Source organism: Magnolia sinica, chromosome 19 (assembly GCF_029962835.1).
Source record: "Magnolia sinica isolate HGM2019 chromosome 19, MsV1, whole genome shotgun sequence".
Classification (NCBI taxonomy): Eukaryota; Viridiplantae; Streptophyta; class Magnoliopsida; order Magnoliales; family Magnoliaceae; genus Magnolia; species Magnolia sinica.
This window is the reverse complement of record NC_080591.1, coordinates 15,356,781-15,374,913: the sequence shown is the minus strand read 5'-3', so window position 1 is coordinate 15,374,913 and position 18,133 is coordinate 15,356,781. Positions and strand designations below refer to the sequence as shown.

The following is an 18,133-nucleotide window of genomic DNA, read 5'->3' as shown; positions in this document are numbered from 1 at the left end:
ACCTCCGTTGAATGGGGTACCCAAGATCTAAATCACAAGGAGTATTCTTCAAATCACATGAAGAAGAGAATACATAGCTATTTTTTTTTTCTCAAAATAATGGCATTAGGGCTCCACACACCCTCTATTGTCTTTTATAGTTTCAGAAAACACCTTTTACAAAAAGGCACTCTTAAATAAGATTCTCAACATAAAGACGCTTAATAAATTAGAAGTTGTTCCTAACTCCCTAATGTCAACACAAATATAAGTTATACCAAAAATAACGAAGCATGTAAATAATCTAAACAACTAAACTATTTCGTAGGTCATGTGAGTCCACAGTCAAGATGTACGATGATGATGATCCAAAGTTCTCATCATCATGTTCATCAAACTCCTATATGCAGCCCACATGCATCTTCCTAGTATGGGGTCTTCAAAGATGCACAAACATGCATGTGGGTCTTCAACGTGCCTAGGAATGTGAATTGGACCAAGTGAGCCCCATCTAATGGTCTTCTAGCCATAAGGAGACTGGCTTAGCCCTCCTCATCTAGTATGGTGCTCGGATGTCCTCATCACACTGCAGCCATGCTGCTGCTATCCTACAATCGCTATTCAAAACACTGATGTTGAAAGAGACATGATTACACACTTGGAACTCAATAGATTACAAACAACAACTATGCATGATAACTTGTGTGGGTATAAGATCCTAAACTATTGGCTTGTATGACAGAAGTGATGCAAGCATATCCAAAATGAGCTCATACAGTACAATTCATAAATAATACAATGCAAGTTTGAAAACAGATTTCCTCGAAGAAAAAGGAGTCTTGTGGTAAAAAAAAAATTAATTAATTTCCAACGGGGGGGGGGGGGTTTCGACAAAAATATAGGACCATAATACTTATAACCCATTTGCAATTACCTTAAAATAAAAAAAAAAAAAAAGCATTTAACTGCTTTAGGATCTAATTTATCATAGCCCGACTCCAACTGATCAACAAAACATACGCACCTAAAAACCTTAGGGGCAGTGAGAACAATGGAATGCTTGGAATCAAAATTGCATGACACACTAACTAATTAAATAGTAAAGAGCATTCGATCAATCAAATAGCTTGTTGTCAAAACTATATCAATCCAAAATCTTCCTAAAACATTCATATGAATCGACAAGGCATGCATCACCTCAAGCAAAATGATGGTTTTTCCATTCTACGACACTGTTTTATTGTATAGGCACACGATGTTTTATGCAAAATTCCATTTTCAGATAAAAACAAGCTAAAAGAATTAGATTTATAATCCTTAGCATTATATGATTTATATTTCTATATGAAATATCTTAAAAATAACAATGCAAATCAATTTATACTTCTATATGAAATATCTTTAAAATAACAATGCAAATCTTTCATATAAAAGTATGTATAAAAAATAATTTATACAACAATGCCGCATTCAGATTGGTACCTAGAGAAAGTACTTCCACTCGAAGTAGAGAGAGGGGGGGTGGTGGGGGGGGGAGGGGTGAGCAGTAGCAGTCAGGCGATGGACGAGATTGAGGAAATAGAAGAAGAAGATGGTCAAAATCAATCATTAGATGTGGATGAAGTACCAGTGCAAGTAGATGACGAAGAAATAGAAGAAGATGAAGTATACATCGAAGAAGGAGACGACTCTAATGACGACAACGATGATAATGGTGGTGGTGATCAGATGTCACAGTGGCAATTAGATCAATGTATATAGAATTAGTGTATTACTGTAGTATTATTTAGTAGCCTATGTTAGTATGTTTATTTTTATATTTCATTATTTTGTAAGTTGTGCTTTTTTTGTAAATTATATTTCTACACTTAGTAAGTTGTAAATTGAAACTTGAAATTTCCATTTATCAATAAAATTTCTATGTTCGAAGTTTTTAATGATTAAATAGCTTGTTGATTATTTTGTTAAAATTTATGTAAATATAATATAAGAAATTAAATATATAACTTAATGAAACACTTAAAGTCTCGAACAAGCCTGAAATAAGTAAAATAAGTTATCCAATCACTTGTGGAAGCTTTCTCCAATTTTTTAGAATTTTTAGATTTTTTCAAATTTTCCCGTTATTTTTTTATTTTTTTTTTTAAATGCAATTGCATATGCCCACGGCACATGCACATTGCACACAATCATTTATCCAATTTGACAACATTGTTTCAGATGGCAAAGATTTTCAAACTATTGTTGGAGACAAGGTTCATTACTTAGCTTCACTTGTGGTTCCATTGGCGAGTGATATTGTTCGTCTCTTAAATATGAGTATGATGCTTTATTAAGAATGTCACTCAAAATAAAGATTCCCCATCCACTCACAAGTAACAAGATCGAGAGTTGGGCATAAATCTATGTCAAAGAAAATATGTTTGTGACTTGTTGGAAGAGACATGTATCTTGGGTCCTAAACCGGTTGAAACACCAATGGACCCTTACCTTAAGCTTAAACCTGAAGAAGGAGAAGTGTTAGAAAACCATGGTATGTGTAGGAGACTTGTTGACAAGCTAATTTATTTAACCATCACCAGGCCTGATATTGCATTCCCTGTTAGTGTGGTGAGCCAGTTCATGTAAAATCAGACAATATCACATCTTGCAACGATTATGAGAATCCTCAAGTATTTGAAATGTTCGCCAGGGAAGGGTATTTTATACAGAGCTCATGGCCATCTCCAAGTAGCCGGTTATTCAGAAGCAGATTATGCAGGGTCGAGATGTGATAAAAGGTCGACTACGGGTTACTGCACCTTCCTAGGTGGTAATGTGGTTACTTGGAAAAGTAAGAAGTAGAATGTAGTTGCCAGATCAAGTGTTGAAGCTAAATACAGGGCAATGGTGCATACAACTTTTGAACTTATATGGTTAAAGTCTCTTCTCGAAGTCTTAAGATTCGGAGTTCAAGTTCCAATGTCTTTCCAATATGACAATCAAGCTACGATACATAATGCCAATAATCTAGTGTTTCATGAGATAACGAAACATATAGAGTTTGATTGTCATTTCACTCAGGACAAGATATCTTAAGGAGAGATCCACAGACCTTATATTTCTTCCCACGATCAAGTTGCATATTTATTCACCAAGGCTCTTGGAAAATCTCAGTTCGACAAACTAATATCCAAGCTAGACATGCAAAACATCTATGCTCCAGCTTGAGGGGGAGTGTTAATGGTAGTGGCTATGAACCTATGACCCACTTATTGTTGGGATGTTTTGTAAACATAGTTTTTGTATAGGGTATTTTCAGAATTTTTACTTTTATTTACTTAAGGGCATTTTTGTAATTTCATCCATTTATAAAATAATATAAGAGAAAAATGGGAACGTGAACCCTGGCTCTTAATTCCCTTTTTTGAAGTTTCTTCTCTCCTTTTTTCTCTTCTTTTCATCTTTTCTTCTACTTTTCTCTTTTCTATACCAACTTACATCAAATATTTTAATTTGCCTTTGCCTGTTAAAAATACTTGGATCGATTTAGAGCACTAGAGATAATTTGCTTTAGCTTTATAAAGGTTATTTGAACCCCTAGAAAATCATATGGATTTAAAAACCCACATCTTTAATCACCATTCATCTCCATTAGAAGAAATTACATAAAATACCACAGTGCTTACACAAATGAGGGATGACACTTCCAAATATAAGAATGCTCCACACGATTTACACACCACTCTTAATGAAACAATCAGCCCACACATTCCTACCGAAAATTAGAGTGATGATCACGAACATAGCATTCACCCTCTCACACATGAACCATTCCAAAGGCCTCACACACACACACACACACACACAAAGAGGAAGAGGAGAAACTTCAACACAAGGGAGATATGAAGAGCAAAAGAAAAAGAGAAAAGTAAAATTTATGAGATGGAAAAGATAGAAGACAAGAACTTTGTGTAAACCATAATGAAATCCGCTTTGACACAATGTAAAATTATGTAGAAGCAAAAAGAAATAGAAAAGAGAGAAAGAGAGACTGGAAAAAGAGAATAGAGAGGGTGAATTAGGGCTACATGCCCCTCCTCTCTTCCCTTATATCTTAAGTCAAAAAGGCAAAATCCCAAAAATGCCCCTCACTAACCTAGAATATAACATGTGAATCCCACCATGGGTTCTCATGATCGTGGCCAACTATTCTAATTAATCTAGTAGTTTGAGTTTTGCTTATTATTGTTATTAGGAATATCATAGATGGTTTAGATTGCTTTGATTAGTTGTTATTTTTTATTACTTCGACTCCAAGTAATAGGTTGCACACATGACGCGAGTTTTGGAGTATAGGGTTTTATTATAAATAGGCACCCATTGTAGTCCTCTCAATGAAAGATTAATAAAATTTCTGCGTTTTTTATACTCCTATTTGAGTTGTGAAAACCTAATTGGGTGCGAAACCCTCCCTTCTTCGAAGGGCTGACTACCGTGGTGCGAAGCCACACCTATTCTGATTCACCCCCACCTTCTTCCATCCATATTTTTCTTCTCCTACAAGCATTTCATCTGCAAATCCATCAATATTTGCAGGCGTTTCTCCATCTACAGTAGATTTCCAGAATCTGGCCCTGCTAAAGGGCTGAAAGTTTGGCGGAACACCACGTACAAACCGTGCATCGGATCGAGCTGAGATTTGGGAGATTTAGAGTCCATCCCTGGCCGACTAGGGCCAAGGTGGCCTTTTTCTAAATAGTGGGCCCCACACACGTACGGCCGGGATCACACGCATGTGCGTATGCGCCATTATTGCTGTCCACACGTGCGGTACTCCTCTAGTTCGTCTCTCTCCTCTCTTTCACTCCTCTTTCACCCAAAATCCCTAAACCTAACCCTAAATTACTCAAATCCCCAATTTTATACCCTTTCTTCAACCTTAAGGTTCCCCGAATTGAAATTTCTGAATCCTTTGGATTGGGGGAATTATTTTTGTGTGTGTGTGGATGAATTTACCCTCCTTTGATTCTTGTTTGGTCTGTAATTTTGATTGATCCGGCCCTAGCATGTGTAGGCCTGGATCCGCATAAGATTCCCCTTGATTGAATGTTTGAACTTTTGTGTGGGATGTGGAATTTTGTGTAATTGTTTCTGAACTAGTGTGATCTAAAGCCTGAAAATCTTGCACATCATACTTGAATTTCATGTCCTGCATCAAGTTATATTAGCATATGTTCATCACTTTAAGTTTACCAGAACTCACTCACCACAAGATCCCAGGGCGAGCATATAGATGCAGCCCCAGCAATAGGAGTATTCTCTCCATCCTCTCCGAGATACTTGACCTGAAATCAGTTATCCAGCTAAACAAGTGAGAAAATCGATGACCTCTATCTATGCGAAGTGCATGACAAAGCATAGTGCACCAATTTCACATCAATAACTGAACCACATATTAATCAGTTTCTTCGTAACAGATTGGCTCACAAAAACAAAGTGTTTGAGAAACAACTGATAATGATTCCAAAGAGCAATGGCAGGGAAATGCATCAGAATGTAATTGGTGCCATGATGAACCAGTTTGTACATTTATGGCCCATGGTTTGGGGATCCTGACCGCTGATCCAAGGAACTTCAATGGATGGGTGATGACTAAAAAATCTCCACAGTCAAACAATTCTAACCCTTAGATCAGTAGCTTACAAACAAAAGGTTTGGGAGGGAACAAAACAAGGGTCCAAAACAAGAGGGACGGCGAGAATTGTCTGATCTGAAAAGTTTTAGAGGCATACCCCAACCATGATGCGGCCCTTCGTACCAATTGTCTGGCTTGCCAAACATGGGCTCCACTAGTACAAAAGGGATGACCAGGGAACTTCATGTTCTGAACTTTGATAACCAGAACAGTTCATATTCCTCATTACCAAATAATACATTGGAGGTTTTGATCCTAAAATCAAAATATATGACAAGTATTAGAGTTCAAAATAAACGTTTCACCAAATGATACAGTGGGAATTGAAAATTCAATTCCGCTTCCAAACCAGCATAGTAATTCAAAAAAGAAATCTCTAAGGCCAAATTCTATCTCTGCTCAGTTGAAATCAGTCTGAAAGACCAATTGAGTGATAAACACGTAAGAACATGATTCTCACAAATTCACATGAGAAGCCCATGTTACTGAACAAACATCTTGTGTGATGTTAAATGAAGCTAAGTATCGTGTAACTAGTTCAGAAACAAAACAAGCAAATTTCCACTGAAGTCCAAATCTCACATAGAATGGTGATGTTTTTAATCCAGAATTCAGGATCCATTAGTTGCCACGCTAATCATTTATTAGTACAAGGTAACGAAGATTTCTGTAAGGCCAACATGGAGCCCAAGAGTCATTGATACCTGATTTTTTCCAATGTGTCATGTTTTTTTTATTTTCAGGACACCACTAGGACATGAATTTTTTCTTGACACTACAGAGCCAATCCTGATCCAACATTTTCATCAAGTAGATTAGTTTTGTAACATTTCTCCACTATGATGGCCAATAGTTGATTTCCTAAGGAGTTAACTTGTACAACCAAAGTTTATTCCCTCTTACTTTGAAATCTCAATTGATGAGAACCAATAATAATAAAATCCCAAAAGTCTACCATTCCAAAGCAAGAGTTTAGAGTCTGTGAGAAGAGCCATTTAATTGCCTAAATTTGAAGCTAAAGTACACTGAACTGGTCCACCAGCTGTCTTTGTTTTCTGCATGTGTTTCCTGAGCAAAAAAAAAAACAAAAAAAGGTGCAAGGATCTTGGGTAGGGGATTCTGCATAACCTGGATTAAATCCTAATCCCAGCAACATACTCTCCACATCAGATTTTCTGGATTATGTCACACCTTTCCCCAATCACGTTTTAGGATGTCTTAAACATTCCAAAATCAGATTTTGCTGGAGAAAAGAGAAAATTTATGGGCAAAAATTGGACTGTTAGAACTTTTTGCTCAAGAGCCTTGAGTTTTTCATAATAGTCCTCGGATATCCACTATATCCAGAGTAGACGTTGCTAAACTGGGCTTCCTGTATTTCTTTTCTTGACCATTTATTATCAGGACACCAATGAAGGATTACGGTTGTCTCATCTAGGAGATTTTTTTGGACATAGCAATGACTCACTGGCCCATCAGATCAACAATAAAGATCAGTTGCAAAAACAAAGGAACGGTGGATACTATACTACTATAACAATATTCAGGTCAATGTTCATATAGCTCTTCTTATGACGACTTTCATAGTTAGGTTGACTTTTAAGTTCCAAGATCCATATATGCATGCTTTAGGAATAATGTAAATAAGTCCTTGATTATTGAATGTTTTGGTATTTCTACGTGACACCCTAGTAGTCGAGAACTCCCTTGCATCAATTTTCTTAGATGAATTCTAATAAAGATATTTTTGTTGAATATTTTCTTTAGTGTTCTCCTAAAAGACCCAACTCATTTACAATATTTGAGGATTTCTGCAAGATGATTTTTTGAGAAAAACTCCAAATCGGGTTAAACAGATACCAGTCATCAAAATGGTCTTTCATCTGATAAAATTTGTGAAATCTAAGGTGCCATCTTAAAAAGTTGTGTACCTGGATGGTGAAGGACGATAATTGGAGATGACTGATGGTGACCGGAGACTGAGAGTGATGGAGAACAAAGCTCCGTGTGCTGAGAGGAAGGTTTTTGCAGAAGGTGATGTAGTAGGGGAAGGCAAGGAAGGAGAATGGATTCCGGCCAGTAGGAGGAGACCCATAGAGTCCAGCAAGGAGGAAAGGGGAAGCAGATCCTTTTCAGAGCTCGGCTCCTGACACTATGTGTGGAGAGTTTCCTGGAAGAATGTTCGGAGCTGAATTTCTTCAGGGTGTTTGGGAAAATCAAGAAGGTAATGGAGGTAGTCACTCCCCAATTTTGGGGGTTGGAGATTATACATGGGTTCTCCTTTGTGTGAATGGAGACGACAGAGGAGGTGAATCAAGCAGTAGCTCTGTCAAATGGTAGAGGTTTCGGGGGAAGGAGATTTATCAATAAAAAGGCCTAAATGTGGCCTGAAGGTGGTGAACCAAGCCACTAGCCAGAAGAAGGTAAGGAAGGAGGTGGGAGGTTTGGCTCTTTAGGAAGCAAAACAACAAGGATGCTGCAAAGAAGGCTGCAGGAACAGGGGGACATGGCGAGGGAAGATCCAAATCCTACCGGGATGCAATTGTTAATAAGCCATTTGAGATAGCCATGGCCAAGGGGAATGGAAGAAAGAAAGGAGAAGACATGCAAAGGGAAGAAGGCTGATGGGTTTGGAAGGAGATGGCACCAAAGGTCCATGATGAGGGTGCACCTGAAGTGACGGAGAACACATGGAAGGTCCTGCGATGGAGTTTGGTGGCGACGGTTAGGGCTCGATCTTTGGTTGAAAATTTGGGAGCATGGCTAGCTCATTGTTGTGGCTTGGTACACGAAGATAGGATCCTCAAACCTCTCAATGTCTCTGAGGATTGGATGACTTTGGCCGAACAAGAAATTGGACAGAGTCATCCTTGCTAGAAATTTATTCAAGGACAAGCAGATTACCTTCCTCCGTAAATGGGTTGAGAGATTGGCATTTGGGTGGGAAGACGTTTGGATCCAGATCTGGGAGTTGCCACTGGAATTTTGGTTTCAGGACGCTTTCCCGGCGATGGGATCATGTATCAAGGAGGTGGCTTCCATTGATCCTGCAATGGAAGGATGCGGGTTATCAAAGGGTATGTTATCAAGAAGAAACAGTCACCGGCCCCAATCATCTTTTGGGATGAGAATGCTTGTGTATCTAGAGGGGGTGGGGGGGCAGAAAAAATGTAATTCATGGGATTTGTGGTGTAGTTTACCCTTTTTAGCATTAATTACTTACCATACGAATTTCTAAGGGAAGGGATGGTGTATGACTGCGACAGCACCAACTTTTAGGTACAGAAAATGAGACAGGACTCTGTGGGTCCCACCATGATGTATGTGTTTTATCCACACCATCCATTCAATTGGCCAGATGATTCTAAGGTATGGCCCCAAAAATGAGGCAGATCCAAAGATCAAGTGGACCACACCACAGGAATAACATTTAAATGGTTAGCGTTCAATCTCCACTATTTTCTGAATCGTGGTCCACTTGAGCTTTGAATCTGCCTCATTTTTGGGCCCACACCCGAAAATGATCCTTACTAATGAATGGATGGCATGGATATGACACATATATATCATGGTGGGGCCCACGAAGTTTTGGCTTCCAAAAAGGTGTTATTTCATGAGGGGCAATTCCTCCTCACTTTCAAACGCCTGTGGTAATTACAATTCCCCACATTTATTGCTGAATTGAGAGTAATTATGTGAAAATGCATGTAAATACATCCAACCAAACAGGCCCTACGATGGTTGGGGTCGAACCAAAACAGAAGGAAGGTAACAAAGGTGCAACAAAGGATGATGGAGCACAACTTCAATGCTATGACAGGTTACCTTATGGTGGTTTGGCCACATGTGACGAGAGTAGTTCGCAAGTAGTTGGTGAAGAGGCAATGGAAGTGAGGTGACCACATATCTAGACAATTGTCCAGCTTGGTGAGGCTTCGCCAGAGAACCAACCACATGCCCCGACATCTGTCCAGGTTGGCATAGCTTCGGAGACTCAACCCAAATGTGGGAAGATGATTGGGGAACAAGGGGTAGGCGGCGAGACTGTGGAGGAAAGAGTGCCATGTAGCCTGACTCAATATTTTAAATATCGACGATATTGGCCAATATATCTCACGATATATCTTGTATCCTGCTTGTGTGATACGAAACACATAGGTAGTGGCGATATATCCCACATGTTCGATCCGGTGAGCATTTGCAATTTTTTATCCTTTTTTTTTTTTGAAATTATGCTAAATCAGTGTCAAATGGTTACAAATTCATTAGTTCTTCATGTTTTGCATGAAAAATTACGGAGATGGAGCATTGATTTCGATAACCATTGGTTCTTCATGCTCTCCATGTTTTTTTTTTTCAAATTTTTTCTTCAACCAGTTGTCAATTGAGACTAATTTCGAAGTATTTGGGAGTATTTGATGAAATGATCATCACATATGCTCTAATTTCGAAATTTGAGTGTAGGTGGTCCGATTTGGGGAAAATTGGGAAAAAAATCAAAAATTTCCCAATTTCTCCCAAATTGCTTGCGACGTTGCACTCCAAACATGAAATCAAGTATGTATGAGAGCTGATCTATTGATTTTTCAAGTCCTTGTCAATTTTCAAAAAATATAAATCATTTTTAAATAAAATAATAATAATAATAAACCATTAAAATATATTTTTTTTCCAAAATTTCCCTTCAACCAACTGTCAATTGAGACTAATTTCGAAGTTTTTAGGAGTGTTTGATAAAATGATCATCACATACACTCTAAATTTATGCATTCACTTTGAATATAGTTGCATTAGTTCAGTTAGACAACACATAACTTAGGACCCTATACAAAGGAAACCTATTATGTGCACTTCTTTTGTTGAGATGTTATGATTTAAAAGTGTGTATTATTGTTTTTTTTTAACAATCCCTTAAGTTTCATTGAAAAATTCAACCAGTTTCCCAATGTTTCCCTATATTTCCCGAACAGTGTGATAAATTACTAGATACAAATGATATATCCCGTGTGATAACCGATACATATATGTATCCCAAGGATGCGATACATAACGCAGTACCGATACATATCGCATCGGTGAGGAGGTGAAGGCTCGAGCCACATGCAACATGTTGACTGACGTGAAAGGGGTAAGTGGAGCGTCAATTACCACGTGCTCTAGGGGTCATCCAATCTAGAGGATTTGCACTCACACCCCCTTTCATGCGTGCGAAGTCTCCCTTTTGTGACGCACATATGGTTAAAGACTTATGTCACCACATGTGCGAGAGATCTACTCTCAATTCAATGAGTTTCAATACCTAGTTCATCCAGCAACCATCAAGAGTAGTAAACCGAGGATCGAGGAAAGGCCAGTGCAGTCCCTTGCGGCAAACGACTCTAGCCTTTCCTCCATCCACCCCAAATGGTGATCAGCCCCTATTATTAACTTCCCCTATGAAAATATTCTCCAGTTCAGGTGGTGCAATGGGTCGAACTTCGAGGCATGAAGAAGGGGCAAAGTTATAGTGTACCGTAACGACTATTACGTAAAGGTAATGGTGGCAACTGTTACAAGTTACAGGGTCGTAACAGCTGCAATGGCCATTACGGAAAAAGATGACCCGTAACAGCACCCGTAACATCCCGTTACGCCCCCATAAAGGCCGTAACGGTCCATTACAAGGACGATAAAGATTTTTCAGGTTTTTTTCAATTAAAAGAGAGAGAGAGAGAGAGAGAGAGAGAGAAAGAGAGAGAGAGAGAGAGACTGTAATGGTTGTTGCAGGGTTGTAATGGTTGTTACAACCTATATCGTAAAGGTGACGATGGTGGATGTTACAGCCACCATTACCATTATAAAATACCTCGGGCAAAGTAGGCTTTGAACATGGTGTATCTAGAGGATGAGCTTCCAGAGGGGAGTAGTGAAGACTTGGCATTGTATGAACAGCAACACAGTGGTGGGTCTCAGCTAGAGAAGTTGGATATTCCACCTCTTCAAGCTACAATAGGCATATAATAGGATTTAAGTATTAGCAAAAGGACCTCAATCTAGGATAGTATTTCTCCGACAGGAAAGGGAGAGGGTCACGTGTCAATAGCTTAGGGCATGTGGTGGATAAAGGATGCTATCAGACATGTCGGCAAGATGGTCGGAGTCTCTTTTGGAGATTTCAAGGATTTCTCGCATTGTTTCAATTTGTGGAAGGAGGAATGTGTAAATCCCAGGTTGTTCAGCAGAGGCAATTGCAAAAGTCTCCTGAGGGGCAAAGAGAACTAGCAGGTCTCGAGTGTACAATTAACTATGGAGCGGGCAAGTGTGATGAATCAATGAAGCTTCTCAGTTGGAATGTGAGGGGTTTGGGGTGCAATAAGAAGAGGTCCCAAATTATAAGCATTTCAAGGCTCAGCTAATTACCTTGCATGAGATTGAGCTTCAGTCGATTGACCATGTGATCATTGATCCTATTTGGAATGGTTGGTGGAGGGACTGGGTGGCTCTTGATGATGTGGAATCTCCAAGAGGTGTTATAGTATTTTGGGACATAAAGGTGTGGTTAAGGAGTGGTGGAGAGGGCAATTTTCAATTTTAATTGTTGTAAGGGTGATACAGGACAATTAACCACTTGCTCTAAAAGCTCAAACTGATAGAGCATGGAGAATTAATCCATTTATCTCATAGCCCAGGCCCCACATCCATGGGTTAGGTCCTCGACCGAATCCTCCTCGTGGGCCCCAAATCCATAGGTTCCGCCCTCTTGTGAGCCCCAAATCACATGGGCTCTACCTCACACGGGCCCCAAATCACATGGGTTCCGCGGGCTACCCACCCCAAGTGTGCCCCCACATCCCATGGGCCACCCCACTCGAGCTCGATGTGAAAATGCCCCTACATTAAAGGGACATGAGTACAGGGTTCAAGTGGGTGTTTTCAACAGTGTATGGGCTAAACTAGTATGTCTACCATGCTTTGCTCTGAGTAGAGCTAAATTCAATTCATAAGAGATAGCAGTTACCATGGTGTTTAGGGGGTGATTTCAACGTAGTCAGATTCACGTATGGAAAACTAAATAGGGGTCATATTACCCAAAGCATGGACTTCTCATAATAAGTTTATAGAAATAAAGATCGTGGACATCCCGGTGGAAAATGTTAAGTTCACCCAGACAAATGGGTAAGGGTAGCTAAAACCAAACTAGATAGGTTTTTGGCTTTCATCAAATTGGGTGGGAGAGGTTTCCTTTAATGCATTAGAGGGGTCTCGCGAGGCAATTATCCAATCATTGACCGATTACTCTAGAGGTAGACGAAAATGATTGAGGTCTAAGACTGTTTAGGTTTGAGTTGCCATGGCTAGAAGTGGAGGGGTTTTCAAACCTAGTGAAGAAATGGTCGAATTCCTTTAGGGGTCATTTGGATGGGAGTAAATGGGAGTAAATAGGAGGAATTGGGAGTAAATGAGGTAAGAGGTGCATTTGGATGGGAGTAAATAGAATTGGGAGTAAATGGGGTTGAATTGAAATCCTAGGGAATAGGAGAGATTTGAGAGCAATTGGTGTAAAATGCCTTTTTTGGCTCCCTTAGAGAGTTGCACAAGTAAACAAAGGTGTCGCTACGTTCCTAAACCACCATACACTAGGCACGCTGATGATACCCTGAAGCAATCTAATTATCGGGTGCATCACTAAAGTCACACCAATAGAATGATTCAAACCGTCTAAACATTGGCCAGCTAAATGGAAGGTTAAAAAATATTGGCAACGTGCTTTTTTTTATCCTTACATCTGTGGCCCACCCGAGGCTAGAAATTTCCTCATTTTTTTCCGAAGTATATATTCCAATGGGCTTATTACAATCATTATGTCAAACATCACATACGTACACTAATTTGGGATATTAAAGCTGATTTGCAATATCACATATGTTATTGTGAATAAATTGAATAATTCCAATGCATTACAATTCCTCCCTTTTACTCCCATCCAAACAGAATATTTGGATTTTGGTGTGTGTCATTTACAGCTACCAAACACAACTGAAGACTCCATTTACACTTGACTTGAGTGTAACTGTGAAATGGACTTTATTTACCTCCATTTACAAGCTCCCAAACAGGCCCTTAGGGTGAAGGGACGTGCAGGCTTCAAATTATTCTAGAAAATCAAAATTTTAAAGGCAGGATCAACAATTGGAAGGAAAAGGTGCTAGGGAGGTGAAATTTAGAGGTAGATTATTCTTTGAGCAATACAAGCGCTCGATCTTAAGGAGGGAGGAGCTATTAGAGGAGGAAAAAGCCACAAGGATCAAGCTCTTGTTAAATTATACAAATTGCTTGAAGGAAGAAGAGACTAAGTGGAGGGAGCAAGCAAGAGCAACATAGCTCAAAGAAAGTGACAAGATACAAAACATTTTCAGGCATAGCTAGTGCTCCCAGGGCTAGTAAGATTTAAAATATTTTGGTGGACAGACCAAGGTTTGAAGAAAAATCTCTGGTTTGTGATGTCATTATCCAATTCTACAAGAATCTGCTCACAAGCAAGACACATATGCGACTAAGGCTCGACAACTTATCACTTAACCAATTATCCACAGCGGAAGCCGAGACTTTAGAAAACCGATTTCGGACAGGGAAGTCAGAGTGGCGATAGAAGCGTTGGGCTGGGATAAAGCCCCAGGGCCAGATGGATTTCCCATGACATTCTTTCAGGTATTATGAGAGTTTTTAAAGGACGACTTTATAGCATCGAAGTTCCTTGAAAGTGGTCATTTAGCATCAAAGTTAGGGGCTTCCTTCATAGCAAGCATCCCAAAAAAAGTGTTAAAAGTTTAGTGGATTTTAGACCAATCGGCCTTATCAAGGGCCTTACAAAATCTTGGCATCTAGATTTTAGATGGTTCCAGCAAGAGCAATTTCTAGTGTTAAACATGCGTTCATTACCGGAAGACACATTTTGGATATAGCGTTAATAGCCCATGAATGCATCAATTCACGTCACAGGAAAGGAAAAGAGGACATAGCTTGCCAGCTTGACATAAAGAAAGCACATAACCATGTTGATTGGGATTTTCTCTACTATATGCCGGGGCATTTGGGATTCAAGCAGAGATGGAGGACATGGATTCTAGAATGTGTTCGGTTGGCCAAATTCTTAGTGTTGGTTAATGAGTCTTCGAAAAGTTTCTTCAAGGCTTCGAGAGGCCTGTGGTGGGGGTAGTTGTTGTTGCACTTCTTGTTCATAGTGGTAGAGGAAGTGCTTAGCAAGATGTTGTAAAAAGCTCTTTCTATGTCTTCTCAATGAGTTCAGGGTGGAGAATGCAGTGTTCCAGATCTCTCACCTCTAGTCTGTCAATGATAACATCCTTTTTTATAATGCAATAGAACAGGTGACTAATTTGAGAAAAATCATGAAATGTTTTGAAATGGTTTTAGAATTAAATGTTAATATCCTAAAAAGCGAGATGTTAGGGGTTCTCATGTCCAAGGAGGAGGTGGCAGAGTTAGCAAAGGTATTTGGGTGTCGCGCTAGGTCTTTTCCATCATCATTTGTAGGCCTTCCTTTATACATTAACAAACTTGGAAAGCATCTATACAATGAGATAATTTGAAAGGGTAAAAAAGAAATTGTCAAGGTAGAAGACTCGGCATCTTTCATTGGTAGGTAGATCAACGCTTTTTAAAGAAGTCATATCAAATTTGCCACCTTTATCTCTTTTTAGGTGTCCAGAGACTATTTTGGATAGGCTGGAGAGATTGAAACAAGATATTTTGTGGCAAGGCGTAGAAGAGAAGTAGAAGTTTCATTTGATGAAACAAAAGAGACGTGCATAAATTATATGGGGAAAGAGGAGCAAGTATAAGGAAGTTGGAGCACATGAATCTTGCATCGTTAGGCAAGTGGGTGTGGAGGTTCGGTATGGAAGAAGGTAGCTTTAAAGGGAAGCGATCGCCAGGAAAAATTAGGTTAAGGAATAGGGGTGATGGATAAAAGAATCATCCCTATAGGGCTTCAGTGTTATGGAAAGTAGTTGCTAGGTTTAGCAAACAAGTTTAAGGAGCGATTGGACTTTCACTAGGTGACAAGAAGAGGATTTGTTTTTGGAAGGATGTGTGGATTGGAGAAAGGGCATACCATGAAGAGTTTCTGAGGTTAGCAAGATTATCTTCGGAACCAATTCACACGTTGCTCATTGCTTTCACTTTCCAAGGATAATGTGATTTGGCCTCCTCCATACCTAAGGAACTTGATAGATAGGAAGCAAACAAGTTCATTCGGCTTTTGGCACGGCTTCAATATTATCATCATTCTTTGTGTGAGAGGGATGTGTTAGTGTGGACAAAGGAAAAGTCGGGTTGGATTTCAGTTTGGTCTTTCTTTAGGTTGATACAAAGGTCTTTCTCTAGGGAGAGCATTGGTAACACTTTCAGGTTTGGTATTATGACACCCCTCAAGTTACAGCTTTTGTTGGTTGGTGCGTACGAATAAGGTGCTCATATAGATAATATTCAAAAGAGGAAGACAATGATACCCAATATTTGTGTGATGTGCATGTAGAACGCAGAGTCGATTAATCATCTATTTATCAATGGCTCCTTCACCAGAGAGGTGTGGGGGAGATTCTTTGAAGCTTTCAAAGTATTTTGGGTGATGTCAAGGTCCATTGAAAGACTATCTCTAGCTTGGCAAGGGGGTGGGGGCGTTGGGAAAAAAGGAAAGGTTGATATGAAGGTTAGCTCTTCTAGCAGTCATGTGGGCACTATGGGGAGAGATGATCAGTGCTTCCGGAATCGAAGTGGGTTAGTGCTGGAGGTTTGTACAAGGGTAAAATTATATGTATTGTGTTGAACTTGGGCCTCAAGCATATAGGCCCTTAATAAGTGTACCCTTTCTATTTTGTATTGGTCTTCGCCAGTAATCTACCTTAGATCCCCTTCTTAGGCTTTCTTTCTTGAATAAAATTTCATTATCAAAAAAAAAAACTGATAAAATTTGTTATATTTAACTAGAGTTAAAACTAAAAGAAAGAGAATGCCTATTCTAGCTGACCACACATTCCAACAAGTGCTCCATGGAGATTAGTTTATGTTTTGTGGCATTGTTGATCTATGTTCTAGTATAAATATTTCATTTCCTACTGTCTTTTTAATGAATCTTAGTGTGTCAATCATCTCTTCATCATCTTAGTCTTTCTCCTAGCAATTCGGAGTTGGCTTGTAAATTGGAAAAAGTTCCACAATCAGCTGCCCAGCAAACATCAACCTTCCACACCCTCATATCCCGCCCATCCTAACAAAACTTTAATCTTCAAAAAGATCCAAGGGCCCCATTGACTGAACCTCTTCCTCCTTTCTCAAACTCCTAAATAGACGTAGCCAAACAACCCTATTGCCAACCCTGTCATAAACCTCAAACACTCTCATCTCCTTACTTGACCAGCTGTAATGGGCACCAAACCTGCTCCATAAAGGAAAGTTGATAGACCACTTACCTTCCCTGAATCTAATTTGTTGATAGTTTCATATCTCCAAATTAATAAAGAGACTAAAAAGCCATTGCATTCTAGTTGATAGCTTTCCAGACGCCTGACACTCCATAACTTCCATATGAATTATTTCTCCACTTGTCTACCCTCAAGCCATATTTGAGCCACGCCACTTTCCCAGTAAGGCATCCTCTCCTTTACCAACTTCCCTTAACCACTTAGCACTTGCCTGATCACTGTTGAGACCGGCTATCATCTTCATCACCATGCTAACACCACCATCTTCATCTCCGCAACATCAAAATACTATCATCTCAATGCCACCATCATCACAATGCCATGATGTCCACGCCAACACTGCAATCCAGACATCATTTAAAGAAACATCATCCATTCTTCATCCAAACATTGTCCAGATGGTGCCATCCTCTTAGGGTTTGATGTCAGTGGCACCCATTGTAGATGATCCCTCCCACAGTGACTGGGAAAGCAACAACCTAACAGTAATAGTGTAATCAATGTCATCTATGTAGATAATCCATCCCATCATAATTGGGAGAGTGATAATCTTGATGTCATAAGTCATGAGATATGTAGTATATGAACCATCCCATGTTGATAGGGTAAGCAATACTCTAACAATGATGTCGTGACGCCAGTTGTAGATGATCCATGCCATGATGACAGGGGGAAAACTATAATTTTAATACTCAAGTTGGTGTTTGCCATAGATGCTCCATCCCATTTCGATAAGGCAGAACTAACAGTGATATCCGGGTGTTTGCTATAGATTATACATCCTATGTTGACAAGGAAAACGATAATCTAACATTAATGTTGTCGCACCTGCTATAGATGATCCATCCCATGTTGCCTAGGAAAGCGATAATCCAACGACAATGTCATGGCGTCGACCATAGATTATCCATCCCATGATTATCGGAAAAGCAATAATCTACTAGTAATTTGATGTGTACTCATCTTCATGATACTTGGGCAAGCTAGGCATACATGA

The 18,133-nt window shown here is 39.4% G+C and overlaps 1 protein-coding gene across 4 annotated transcripts in view; it reads right to left on the bottom strand.

The window, feature by feature from the left end:
• Positions 1-18,133, bottom strand: part of LOC131234460 (uncharacterized) — a 65,667-nt gene that overhangs the window by 23,310 nt on the left and 24,224 nt on the right. For all 4 annotated transcript variants that reach the window (XM_058231355.1, XM_058231354.1, XM_058231356.1 and 1 more), the window contains exon 7: positions 5,229-5,306. In XM_058231355.1, the coding sequence (XP_058087338.1) occupies positions 5,229-5,306 (78 nt within the window). The remainder of the gene's footprint in view (positions 1-5,228; positions 5,307-18,133) is intronic.